Source organism: Chelon labrosus (assembly GCF_963514085.1).
Source record: "Chelon labrosus genome assembly, chromosome: 1".
NCBI classification, from domain to species: Eukaryota; Metazoa; Chordata; class Actinopteri; order Mugiliformes; family Mugilidae; genus Chelon; species Chelon labrosus.
Window position 1 is genome coordinate 36,061,932 of NC_140337.1, and position 14,265 is coordinate 36,076,196.

The 14,265-nt window shown below is 43.8% G+C and overlaps 2 protein-coding genes across 2 annotated transcripts in view; both read right to left on the reverse strand.

Annotated features, from left to right (window-relative positions):
• LOC311492916 (uncharacterized protein) overlaps positions 1 to 14,265 on the reverse strand; it is a gene marked incomplete at both ends in the record, with an annotated part of 225,698 nt that overhangs the window by 53,727 nt on the left and 157,706 nt on the right. The window lies entirely within an intron of this gene.
• Positions 5,282 to 9,244, reverse strand: LOC311486159 (uncharacterized protein; the record flags this gene model as incomplete). Its single annotated transcript, XM_084541920.1, has 6 exons — positions 9,049 to 9,244; positions 8,680 to 8,775; positions 8,399 to 8,590; positions 7,114 to 7,209; positions 6,850 to 7,029; positions 5,282 to 6,658 (listed from the first exon to the last, which is right to left on the reverse strand). Exons 1-6 carry the CDS (start codon positions 9,208 to 9,210, stop codon positions 5,282 to 5,284), a joined length of 2,103 nt encoding a protein of 700 aa, XP_084398046.1. The 5' UTR covers positions 9,211 to 9,244.

Genomic DNA, 14,265 nt, shown 5'->3' on the forward strand with positions numbered 1-14,265 from the left:
CAACAGAAGGAAGAATATTTCAATAAAGCTGATAGAAAGCCTGTAGGCCTCCAGACGAGCCTCGCCCTGGAACCAGAGAACAAAATGGAGGGAGGAGTGTTTTCAGAGCGTCTCTGGTTTCAAGCTGCAGTCGCCTCCTCCCCCACCGTTGGAGCTGAATGAGGAAGTGGTTTTATCAGACTGAGCTGAACTCAACCATGTCTGTGACGGCTGCAGTCAGTGTTTGTCGTCCAGTTCCATGTTGAATGCCAACCTGGACTGGCTCCTTTCTGGCAGCAGCAAGTTCAAAATGTTGATGTGAGTGAGAGTAGGGGAAGTCTGAGTAGAAGTCATCTGATGCTGGTTTAGAAACAGAGCGGAGAAACCCAAAGCCACAACACTGAAGACCATATGTGCTGGTTGAGAGTAGAAATGGATAGAAACAGGTTGAAGAAGCTGCTGTTCTGTTCAGTCTTCTCATGATCAGGGTCATGATGTTGCTTTGTCAACAGGAAGTAGAGACAGTTCCTGGAAACAAGTCTAAAAGTGTCCGAGCTGCTGAAGCTGCTGCTGATCACGTTTGACTTGATTGATATTAAACAGCTCTACTAAGTATTCACAGACTAAAATCTAGACTGGACGGGACTCTGGCCTCAGGGCGTCCCAGTTATCAGTGAGCAGCAGGTTCAAAGAGGAACTCAGAGATCAGACTGTGTTACTGTTTGAGTGTCTGCTCTAGAGTCAGTCCCTGGAAAGTCTAATATTTAGTCACATTCTCGTGGGTTTCTCTGCTCTGGGATTCAGGGGATTTCACTGCAGTCGCTCCGAAGCACTTTTTAAAAACTCCACAGAGTCTGAATCAAGTCAAGTGGAAAGTTTTCATGGTCATCAGCACCTCCCCCTCAGTGTGAACCAGGAAGAACAGAGCTGTTCCTCTTTAACACAATCAACTGTAAAAGGCTAGAAAGACTTTCCTCCTGTTCATGTGGCCAGAAGAATCAAAGGAAAAGAAGACAAAGTCTCCATGAGACACAGACATGTTGTGGACAGATGTTAATCCAGAGTCTGAGTGTGGACTCTGTGTCTGGATGTAGACGTTGATCACACCCACTTGGCCGTGTTCCAGACAACGGCAGCTGTATCTCTCTACAGATCTGAAACTCAGAGTCAGACTGAGCGACGGCCTGCAGCTAATAACCGTCTTCAGGGACAGAGAGGAGTCCTGCATGGCTCTGAATCAACCTGGTCCTCGAGTTGTTGTTTGCAGCACAGTCTGAATCAGGAAGTGGTTTCAACAGAGACCTGAGCTCTCCCTCTTTAACCAGCTGCTCTGTAGAGAAACACCTTCAAGAATCCAGATCCATGCAGTCCACATCATGTTCTGGACCGTCCCTCTTTAAATCTAATCCACTGAGTTTCACCTGAAGGCGGTGTCATGATGTCATTGTCAAACTATTCTCTCTCTTCCTGTCGTTCAGCTCTGTGACTGAAATGGAAGAAAGTAAAAGGCCAGAGAGTGACACACATATCTGTAGACAGCAGAATGAAACACAGCCTGTCAACCACTGAGAAGAATGGTTTTCATTTGAAATGTTTTCTTCTTCTCTGCTGCTGCTTCAGGATTCTGACTGTGTCAAGTTAAACTGAGAACAATGAGTCAAGGAGCACAGAACCACAGATCAGTCTGAATCTGACATGATGATCACATGATTGATTTAACGGAGAAACACCTTAGAGTCTGACAGGAGGAGGAGGAGGCTCAGCTGAGGACACAAGTAGAGGACAAGAGATGATTGGCTGGTTGAGACTGTGGCACATCTGATTGGTTCAGATGGAAGCAGCCGTAGTCAGCTGATTAGAAAGGCGGGAACAGAGAGAGAGAGAGTTGAGGCTGAGTGAACTTCCTGATCTTCATATCTGAGTCTCTATGTCAGACACACCCAGCAGAGTTTCTGTTCAAACTCTGTGACTGGGACTCAGTGTCTTTACTGTGGCTGGGTCTTAATGTCAGCTGATGTGTTAAAAAGCAAGAAGCAGCTCTGGGACATAATTCATTCATTAGAGCATTCATCAACCAGGAAACATCTTTTTAATGTTGGACTTCATTTACTGTTGATACTTTAATCTGAAAAATAACTGACAAGTTTAAAAGAATCAATAAAACCTGAAGAGAAATACTTCTACTTCAGTAAATCTACTCAGTTACTCTGAGACTCTGAAGTCACGTGATTTACAAGAAACTCTGCAGCAGAGTCGGCGCATGCGCACTCTGTCCTTCCTGTCAGCTCCACCCTCTCAGACTGAGAGACTGAACCAACTCTGAACTCTCAGTCGGGCCTCTGCAGCCTCACAGCTCCACACACTATTTACAAGAATTATAAGAGAAGAGAATATTAAAATAAGTGGACATTAAAAATTAAGTGTCAATGAAATGTAATAAATTTACAACCAGTAACCAAACAACCATGTCCAGAGAGTCATGTGTCACACACAGATGAGGAGTTGTACACAGTAACGGTTTTAGGCACGGGTGAACCAGGCAGTCGCCCTGGGCGGCATTTTTTCATGACACAAGGGAGGCGGCACGAGCACTTGGAAAATAAATAAACAAATAAATCTGCATTGCTCCATGGTTTTCTATCTTCTGTCATGTCTGTGTGGGGATATTGTCGCCCCCTGCTGCTGAGAAGGTGAACAGAAGCTGTGTGAGAAAGAGAAAGAGGAGGGGGACAGTTCACCTCTGGGTCTCTCCCAAATTGAACGGACGTGGGGGGGGGGGGTCCACTGTATAAAGGGCTAAAGTCAGTCACACCTTGACTTTCTTCCATATAACTCACATTTCATTCCTAATATTATAAATACAGGCCTATAATTCCTGCACGTTTCTGTTTTTATGAATTGTGTGAAATGGCCAAATAAAACTAGGTAATACAAAACGATGATGTGGTCACCAAGGTGAACTGGTTTAGTCTTGACTTCTGGTCGTGAGTGACAGCGTTGGAGGATGGAAATCTGTTGATTGTGGAGTGTTAAATAAACAGAGATGGACAGAAAAAGGTCAAAGCATCAGGTGACCAGTTTAGGACCAAAAGAAAAGATAAAGGTCTGCTATGTTCTCTCTTGTGTGATTACAGTATCATGTCATGAATGAAGGGCTAATGTTAACTGGTGCTATACGTTTGTTAGCCTTTTACTATGATGCTGTAATGCTGATACAACAGTAATTCATCTTAACAAACACCAGATCTAATGTCACCCTAAGATTGTGCTTTGAAACTAAACTGGTACTCAGAGGGAGTCTCGCCCGGGGCGTAATTCAATGTAGAACCACCACTGGTTGAACAGACTGATGGTTTGAGGCAGGAAAGATTTACTGTAGAGTTCTTTGAGACAATGAACACTACAGTTGCTCTGTTGTTAGGGTTATTAGCCAGGGTTGATAACTAAGGTTGGAGATTACATGTAACGGTTTTACGTATTTAAAATACAAAATCAGAGTAACTGTATTCGTTACAGTTACAGTTTAATTTGTTGTATTCTGAATACAGTTACTTTCTCAATAAAATGGATAACTTAGGGATTACTTTACAGCACTACACACAGGTTACACTGTGTGGATGCAGGTGGCAGTATGTGTGCAGTTACGCTGCAAGTCAGGATGAGAAAAAGGAGCTGGAGGAGGACAAATGCATCTTTGTCCTGGACATTTAGAGAACATTTTACCTACAAACCTGATCAAGAAGGTCACAACATCTCAGTGCAGTGCAAGCTTTGTTAACCATCAAAGAAGCTGCTTTCAGCATCGTCTAAGTTGAAGAAGCATCACGAGGTAAGTCGTCTAATTAAGTAGATTGGTAACTATTAATCCAGCTCCGCCAGCTCAGAGTGCTCACATGTGGGAAAGAAAGGAGGTCCACCGGCTCACATGTTGCTTGTCCTGTACAAACAGACAAGGCCTGTTTTAAATTTTGTATGTTTATAAGGGCGTTCTGTATAAATGTTAGTTTGGACATGCACAGCTCTGTTTTAGTGTACAGATAAATAATCATTTATATATTGCTGGGTGTTTGTACATGCCAGCAGTTACCATTTAGTCCGTGAATGTATTGTCTCCACTAGGTTGGTTCTTACTATAATATGGTAAATGTTCATCAGCACTGGGCTCATTATGTGACATTATTGTATTTCTCAACCATTAAAATGTAACTGATCAACTGATTATGATTCTTTTTTTATTTTATTTATATTCAGATACAGTAGCCCATAGCCATACAGAGGACAGCAGCTAAAAGGACTGAGAGCATGATGACTGATGATGACGGTGACAAATACAGCACCACTACCAGGACGACTTCTGGACCTCATCAGAAACAAGCAAAGCTCATCACAGCACCTGCCACCGCTACCCAGAGCAAAGTTAATGCAGTGATTTTAGACTTTGTAACTGGCAGTGAACAAACTTACTGCTGTTAACTGATAGAAGGAATCAGTGGAGGGAAGACGCCCAATGAGCAGGAAGACTCTGATGTAGAGCAACAACAAAGCATCACATTTTGACCATGAATAATGTGTTTGCTGTGAGTTCACGAAGTGCATGATTGCTCCCTGTATTGTTCTCAATGCGGTTTGTAATTTTTATTTTATGCACATTCAAAGCATGTTTTTACTTTGTTATACACCTGCTTGTTAAAGCAGCTGTGTTGCTCTTTAATTTTCTGAAGACAGTAATTGGATTATTCTGCATGTGTTCAGTGTCCCAGATAAATTAATCCAGAAGTATTTAGAATACATTACTTGAGTAATCCAAGGGAATACATTACAGATTACATTTTAGGACATGTATTCAGTAATCTGAAGGGGAAACATTTTAAAAGTAACCCTCCCAACACTGCAGTCAACTAATGAATCAGAGTAAAGAACTAATGAGTGATCAGCCAGTGTTTACTGTCTCACCTCCTCCGTCAGAGAATAAACACATGAGCTTCATTATTTTATAAAAACAGAGCCACAAACAGTTAATGTTTCAGGGTGAGTTTAATTCAATGTACAGATAGAAAAGAACACAAGGAGCTGCAGGGATTGAACTGTGATGTAGAACTAAACTGTCCGGCTGAGTTGACAGATGAATATTATTTCTGGAGTAAATGACCTGACATTAATCACTGATGGACACTTGAATCTTTTGACCTGAAACCATCAGCTCCTCCTGTCAGACACAAACAGTAAGATTCAGAATGAGACAGAAGAAAGAAGTGATGAATGAAAGAAAAGTGATCTGATGAAGCTCCTCCCTCTGATGACATCACTTGGACGCTTCATCCTCAGGAGGCGTGGTCACTCCCCAAGGCATGCTGGGTAAATAGTTTGCCAGCCACTCCCCCCAGCTACTCCTTGGCTCCCCCTCCTCCCCTGCTCCTCTTTTCACCTCCCACCCTCCCACCACCCAGTCCAGCTCCTCTCTGCCTCCTCCCGTCTCCTCCCTCTCCTCCCTCAGAATCACACTGTAGCGCTTTTTGGACACTCTGTCTCCTCCTCCTCCGCTCCTCCCTCTGTCCATCCCTGGGTGACTTCCACCTCCTGTTCTACCTCCATCCTCTAGAGGGACTTGACACTCCTCCATCACATCCCTCCATCCTCCTATCTCCTCCTCTTTGCTTAACAGACGGTACAAAGTCTTCCTGTACACTCCTCTCTCCCTACTTGCTCCTCTTTCTACCTCCTCCTCTCTAGTTGCTGCTCCTGCTGTCGCCTCTACAGTAACTGGTCGTTCTTCCCTCTCTCCTTCTTCACCTCCGTCTTCTTTCTCCACAGCTTCTCCTCCCTCTCTTTGGACAAACAGAACAGAGCGATATAGCGCCAGTTCTCCTCCTCCTCCTCCTCCTCCTCCTCCTGCTACCTTCTCTTCCCTCCCCCTGTACTCTGACAGCATCACTCCTTTCCTACCTCCTCCTCCTCCTCTCTTTGCCAGCATCCCAACCAGCGGCTTGTACACCCTCCTGTACCAGATGACCAGCCTGGTCAGAGTGGCCAGTATGCAGACGACTGAGGCGACACACAGGAGCAGACATCCTGCAAACAGCCAGACACAGAAAACCCCTGCAGCTGCTGCTGCTCTGACAGATCTGACTTTACTACCAACACCGTCTCTTTCATCTGCGTCCATGGAAGGAACTGACTGGGTCGTTGCCTCAGTGGTGGTGGTGGTTGGGTGATTGTGTGTTGTTGATGCTACAGTTAAAGGAACAGGTTTGGTTGTCTTGACAGGTTTGGAGGTTCTGACGGAAAATAGAGTTGCATGAGTGGTCAAGGGGTGTGGCTTAACTATTTCAACCTCTGATCCTGAATGGTTTGACCATTCAATGAGACTGGTGAAGGTTTGGTACCAGGACCTCGTGACTTCTCTGTAGTATCTGGTGTATGTTTCTACAAATGCTGATGTGGGATGTAAAGAGGTGGGAGGAGTGGCAGGAGTAGTAGCAGTGGTAGGAGGAGGAGGAGGAGGAGGAGAAGTTGCAGCTGGTATGGAAGTAGCTGCAGAAGATGTTTTGTAAGGAGAGTCAGTGGTAATCAGTTCGTCAGTGTGTGTGGTTCTAGTCGACTCTGTTGACGGTGAACACAGGTCTGATTCTTCCAAAGTCATTACCGGTTTACCTTTGTGCCACGGTGGAGAGTCACACACCTGAAAACAACCACCAGAAAATATTAGAGCTTCTCAACCAGAGCCGCCTCTTCACATCATTATAACATTATGATCTCTGTTAAATGATCTCTTCATTCTCTAAGATCAGATTTCCCTGAAGGCTTCAAGACGCTTCCAACAAACCAGAAGACCACGTGATGGTGAAGCACACGTCAGGATTTAAAACTCACCACGCTCTCTCCGTCGCTCTTGATGTCCGGGCCATCCCTCACGTAGATGTTCATTTCGTACTCATCGAGGTATTTTTGTAAGTAACTGAGGGAACAGAAGCAGGCCCAGGGATTGGCTGACAGGTAGAGGTATGGCACCTCCTCCTTCTGGCTGAACCAATCATCTGGCATCACCTTGATCTGAGATGAAAAAGAAACGTCCCGCAGTCTCAGACCTTCTTGTCTGCGCTCCCTACAGGTCATCAGCTAGTTTAGGTTTCCTACCTTGTTGTTCTCCAGGAACAGAGTTTCTATGGCTGGGAGGGGGTGGAGCATGAGGGTGGGGAGCACCTTGATATGATTACTGGTCAGGTCCAGGATCTAGAGGGTTGGACAGATTTGATCAGAGTGAGTGATTTCATCCTAACGTATGCAACACAGACTTCACTACTCCGTCATATATAATCCTCAAACATGTCAGCTTCACAACATACAACAACCAGGTCATGTGCTTCCTTAAAGATATGTCCACTCATTTCCTGATTTACAACTTTCCTTCGAACAGAAAACTTCATGACACATCATCAAGCAGTAAGTATTTTAGCTTCCCTCCTGATCTGGGTAATAACCTAGTGAGTTTCTGATGAATAACACCCACAGATGTTCCTCTTTAAACCCCAACACCTCCACCTGTCTTTTAGAACTGAAGAAACTGCTTAGATAAAACGTCTTCAAGAAACTCTACAAGTTCAGTCGCCTTTCTTCAGTGTTTTGGGAAAAACTATGACTTCAAGTAGAGCCTTCAGAACACCCTGAGACATCCATTTCGAGAAATTTCCCAGTTTGGGATTAATAAAGAAACTATCTAATCTAATCTAAAATGTTTTTAAATGCTGATAGTTCTATGCTTACTTTTCAACTAGCAGCCGCCGTGGTTTCTGTTCCAGCCTCTTAACATGCTAAATCATAGGTGTCAAACTCTGGCCCGCAGGCCAAATTTGGCCCGCAGTGTAATTATATCTGGCCCGCGAGACCAAATACCAAATGACTACCAGAGCTGGAGTGCTGGTATTATACAGCACATGTATCATTGATACTACAAATCCCAGAATGCTTGCGTTTTGGTGCATCAATCAGGACAGGACCTGTAAGTACCCTCTCCTCTGTTGACAGTAGTCACAGCGTCCTCAAGCTACTACTGGCACCATGCTTGCCCTCCCAAAAATGTCGAAAAGAAAGGCAGAAAACAGGAGCTTTGTGGACGTGTGGGAGGCAGAATATCTGTTTACATATATAAAAGACAGACCTGTTTGTCTTGTATGCGGAGCCAACGTGGATAGTATGAAGCTTTGCTTGTTCCATATTCAATGTTAAGACCCAAATGAAAACGTTCATTGTTATATCTGGAAGAAGATTCTTTCCAGGTTTTAATTAAATGTTGGCCCACTGTGTATTTGAGTTTGACCCCCTGTGCTACATGATCTACATCCTCTCTACTTTATAGTAGTGGTGGTAGCTTCCTAACATGCAGTGTTAGCATATAACTTGTGCATCGTCCTAAGACACTGACCTCCAGCTTGCTGAGTCCAGAGAAGGCGTCGTTGCTCAGAGAGTTGATGACGTTGTTGTCCAGGTAGAGTTCAGTCAGAGCAGGACAGGCAGAGAAGGAGCCGTCGGAGAGGGACGTCAGCCGGTTCGACCCCAGCCGGAGGACACTGAGGCTGGGAAGTAGGGGCGTGGCGCTAGGGGTCACCTCTGGAACCTGACAGAACAAAACAGATATCATTCATTTCAGGCTGCTTTAACTACACCGGTTCAGTTTTATTTTGAAAGCACCGTGCAGACGGACACCTTGTTGCCTGTGAGGTCGATCTCATAGATGTCTGGGAAGATCTGGAAGGAGGTCCAGGACAAACTGGGGATCAGGTTGTTGGGAAACAACAGAACCTGAAAACAGAGAAACATTTAGAGCTCTGGTGGTTTCCTGTCCAACTGCCAACAGGAAGCTTGTATCTCCGCTTTGGTCTCCTCCTGTCAGTCATAAGTTCTTCCACTCACAGTCGTTTCAAAATGCTTCCTGCACCGTTTCTTATTTCTTCACAGAATACATGTTCTTAGTTATTGATTAGTCAGGCTGTTGCAGGGCTGAATGGATGAACTGAAAGTTGGATTAAACCATAAATATTATTTTGTCTCTGGCTGATGTCTGTGGTACGTTACCATTGTCGTGAGTTCGAATCCCGCCGGGATGTCGTTGAAGCCGGCGGCCGTGCAGTTCTGCCTCGGACGGTGGTCCTTGTCCCTGTCGCTGAGGCAACCGGCCACTGCTGCAACCATGGCAACGTGGGACAGGAGGAAGACGAGGAAGAGGAAGAGCTGCATCCTTACAGAGACCCTCGGAGACTGTCGGCCTGTCTCAGCGTGAGAGACGGAGAAACTGAGGGAGGAGACTCTGGGGACAACACTAAGTGTCCACTGTGTGTGGGGTTTGATTGACAGCTGCTGAAGCAGGAAGTGTGATGAGGCTGGAGACCAGCTGACAGACTTCCGGCTGTCTTTGATAAGAAACATCATCTATCTCAATAAAAAAAGACACTCTGACGCTGGTGGTTTTCATGTTTCCTCTGATTAAGACATCTGTTGCCTCTAGGTTTTCTTGGAATGAAATGATCATGTGTTAAACTTTTAAAATTCATCTGTGAGGAGACCAAACCATCTCATTCGGTGTTCTGCAGATCTTTGTTAGACGCTGGAGCTGCCTCTGATAAAAGGTCAGCGGTGGATCCTGATGAGCTGCTACAGCAGAGGTTCATTGCCTTTTATTTTCTACCTTTAGAGCCAATATTTGTAAAATTAAAAGTACAGATAAATCTCATCTTTACACATATTTTTTTCTTACACGTTTGTTTCAAGTGAGGATGAAGATGAAACTGACTGCTGCCCTCTTTTGGCTGATGGTGGAGAAACAGCAACGGCTTCAGGAGCTTGTGATTGGTTGGTTGGATCGTTGGACATCAGGGCCTGTATTCCTTCAGATTCCTAGAATCCTCTCAGAGAGCTCCTAACTCAGTCTAAACATTCCTAGCTAGGAATCTTAGTTTAGGAGTGATTCCAGAACATTCTTAGAGAACTCTGATCAAGGAATGGACAGAAACTCTGATCTTAGTGAGGAGATGTGGTTGACCCTGTTGCTAGGTAAAAGGTGTGATTGGTTGATCCTAAAAGCTAGATAAAAAAATACACTGTTGGTGATAATGGGGCTAGAAGCTTGGGCATTCATTAATACACAGGATTAGATGTTACAATCCCTTGTGCCAAGATCCCAGGCAAAACACATTTAGAGGCGCTGTCCAACTGAGAAACGTGATATGACGCTTAACCTACAACCTAAATAAACTAAGTATATGCTGCTGGCTTGTATGGCCCCCTCAGCAGTAGAGGCTAATTCAAACTGTGTGAAATATAAACTACCCAAATGCTGCTGGCTAGATTAGCCTAGAATAAAAAAAAACTAAGTAAATGCTGCTGGCTTGTATGGCCCACTCAGCAGCTAAACAAACAAAGAAATATAGCTACCAAGCAACATGAAGACATCAGATACCTGGGCTAGTCATCAGCAGTATGCAGCGTGTCATTGGGGTTTTCAAGTGGGCACCTCCCTTCACCGATGTTTCGTTAAGTTAGGCCCACGACACCTTGAGAAGGCTTAACAGTGACTTCCAGCGTCCTGGAGTCACCCCCCTCCAACTGGACTTAGAGTCCAGCTGCCTTTTTTGAACTTTGTACACTTTGTTTATTTAAGAAAAAATAAATAAATCCAGAAAGAAGTGCAATAAAGGGAGAGATTTAGTTTTTACATGCTGCCTGAAAAATAATTTGTTTTTATTTGTCCTTAAGTGATCATTTTGTGTTGTTTCTGAACAAAAACTTTTACTGTGATAATAAAGTATTTTCTATTTATTTATTAACTTTGCCCAAATTCTGTACTGGATTTTAACTGATTAATAATCACAAAAACACTTAAAGGTCATGAAAATTCATTCAGATTTAGGCTGATTCAGACTGATGATGCATCCACCTTAATTATTAAAATGTATCGATATCGATATCGGTATCGGCGATACTGGCCCTGTATTTATTTGGTATCAGATCGATACCAAATAAAGTGGTATCGCACACCTCTAATACTTGCTCTCTTAGGCCCAAATTATGCTTCCGCGTTGACACAGCGCGAGAGGGCGTACGGACCTATTGCGGACCTATTGCGTCCTTGCGGACCCCCGTGCGTCCTACGCAAGGGCCAGACGCGCACCTCCCAAAAATCCTCGACGCGCGTCGAGGCAACGCAACAGCAACGCAGCAGCAACGCAGCAGCAACGCAGCGGCATTGGCTGTGATTGGTCCGCTAACTACATCCGCTGGAGACCGCTTTTCCGGTTTCCACTCATAAACATCATTGTCTCCTTTGTCGTGCCCTAATTTGCAATAGAAGTATTTCTTCCTCTGCTTGAATAATTTGGAGCTCCAACGCCAGTCTCTCTGTCTCGGTGTCCATCGTTCACTGTGACTACGACAAAAGCCGGAAGGTAAATAACTATACGAGGCGAGATACGTCACAAGAGTCTCGGTCGGTCGGTCACAAAAAATCATAGCGCCCTCTACTGGTGTGGCATTGAATTGCATTTCGACACGTAAACCCCACGCAGAACCATCACGGTCTCACGACTGCGTCCAAGCAACTGCGTGGCCATTGCGTGATCACTACGCGGAAGCATAATCTAACCTTTACGCTCGTTAGTAGTGATGGGTCCGGCAACACCGATGCGTCGGTGCATGTGTCAGTTCATAGAGTGAAACTCCGTGTAGGTGCTTGTATCATTAAGAAAAAGTCACGTGACCGATACAGACGCTGTTTCGTCCGTCACTGAACTGTGTTTATAACGAAGCGCATCTGTGAACGGGATGCGTCTCTGCAAAAAAAAGTTTTTGACCTTATATCGGCAAATAAGGAACAGTTTTTATGCACCCCAGCTTCTTCAATGCCTTGCGAGCGGGTGTTCTCCAAAGCTGAAGAACTTGCCTCAAAGAAACGTAATCGATTGAATGTCAAGACACTGGAAAAACTTTTTTTTTTTTTTTTAAATAAAAATTTGTTAAAAAACCCTGCCTTTCGCCCGATGACAGCTGGGACAGGCTCCAGCAGTACCCCGCGACCCTTAACAGGACTAACCGGGTACAGAAGATGAATGAATGAATGAACTTGAAAAAAAACAAAAAACTCAGTCTCAAAGACGAGTACATAAGCAACATTCACACTTCCACTATGATTTTCACATCATTACATTATTTGACTGTACATTTTAACGATATCAAAGATATTTTACACTTAGATTAAGATATAAAATAATACAATATAAAATGCAATAATAAATAGTATTATTATGTATATACTAGGTCATTTAATCAGTATGTCAGTGGCAGGGCAGCAATATGGCCTTGTGCCCTTGATAAAAATATCTGCCCTAAGGCCACGGTGGCCTTGATGCCCCGCCCGCACTGCCCCACTTGGTTTTGTGGTTTTCTAGTCTGCCTCTTTCCTGTTAACACCACAGCTTTGACACCTGATGTCTTTTAAGAAAAAAAAAGCGTGTTTTGATGACATTCATCATCAGAGGTGGGTTTGATTCGAGCCTGGCATGAACCGCTCGGACGGGCTATAATGACAGTTCGACACCAATCTATCACCGGCCGGCCAAGGAGACTTCATCAAACCCACCCCCCCCTCACAACCCGCTGTGACGTTGGGTCTGAGACTGAACTGAAGAGAGGGAAGAAGTCACCGGGACTGAGGTAAGACAGTGATAAATTAGCGAACGAATAAGATGAATTTCAACATATAAGTTAGTTAACGTTAAATTGCTTGTACAGTGACGTTATATCAGTACAACGTTGGCCCAGTTTTAATGTGCCGACCATAGCCTGTAATATTAACGCCAACAAACGCTTGCTAGCTTGCTGTCAAGTTTTTGTTTGCTTGTTCCCGCCGTAATGTGTAATTTTTATGTATTTATGATCTTGGTGTTGCTACTTTGGTAAGCTACAGTTGGTTGATGTGTGCTGGCTGTTCATAATCGCTTTTTAATCTATGTTTACTGTTTAACCGACGTGTAACTGCTGCCGTCTTGGCCAGATCACCATCGCAAAAGTCTAGCCTGAATGTTAACGTTTAGCTATGTGGCTAACGGTTAGCTGTGTGGCTAACGGTTAGCTTTGTGTGGCTAACGGTTAGCTATGTGGCTAACGGTTAGCTGTGTGGCTAACGGTTAGCTATGTGGCTAACGTTTAGCTATGTGGCTAACGGTTAGCTGTGTGGCTAACGGTTAGCTATGTGGCTAACGTTTAGCTATGTGGCTAACGGTTAGCTATGTGGCTAACGTTTAGCTGTGTGGCTAACGGTTAGCTGTGTGGCTAACGGTTAGCTATGTGGCTAACGGTTAGCTTTGTGGTTAACGGTTAGCTTTGTGGTTAACGTTTAGCTATGTGGTTAACGTTTAGCTATGTGGCTAACGGTTAGCTATGTGGCTAACGGTTAGCTTTAGGAAGTTTGAGGTTGAGGAACTTATACTGAAATATTGTTTGTGTAAACAACCATAAACCGGGTCAGTTTGAATGTTGTGTTTACAAACCTACAGACTCTGTTTTTAAGAATCTTAAAGAGTTATTTTTATTGATTACATTATGGCTACTGTATAAGGTGACCAGATTTCTGAAATGAAATCCGGGGACATTTCAAACTCAGAGATAAAAAAAGAATTATACATTATCGGGATGAAATGTAGAAACTGGGACAGTTACCGTTTCATTTATTATTATTATTATTATTTATTTTTTATTTTTTTACGTATTATTCATATTTAAACAATAAAGTGTAACAGCAGGAATGTGGCTCTCAACATTGTTGTTAGCATTTCCTAAAAGGACTAAAGTAATAATTGTAGTAGTAGTAATAATAGCAGGGGTCGCGTTAACTGAATATTTTCCGTCACTGACCGTTTTTTTTTTATTTAATTGTGACGGAAAAATCTGACGGCAATCTGTCATTTTGACACATTGCAATTCACACCCCTGACCACTTGATGGCGAGTGACATTATTAATTGGCTCTTGTCTCTCATCGCAGTTTGCGTTCCAAACATGATCACACTGATGCACACATCAGAGCTCGGCTAACCATAGACATATATCCAAATATGTATATTTGTCTACGTCTATGCGGCTGACGGCTACCAAAATGGAGGAATCGGATGAAAACCATTGACTGCGGATTTTTCAGTGCAATTTTGCATGCTTTTTTTTTTTTTGCTTTTTTTACAGCGCATTGTTTTCTGCGTCCTGATGTAACTCCCGCGATAAACGAGGGACCACTGTATAGTAAAGC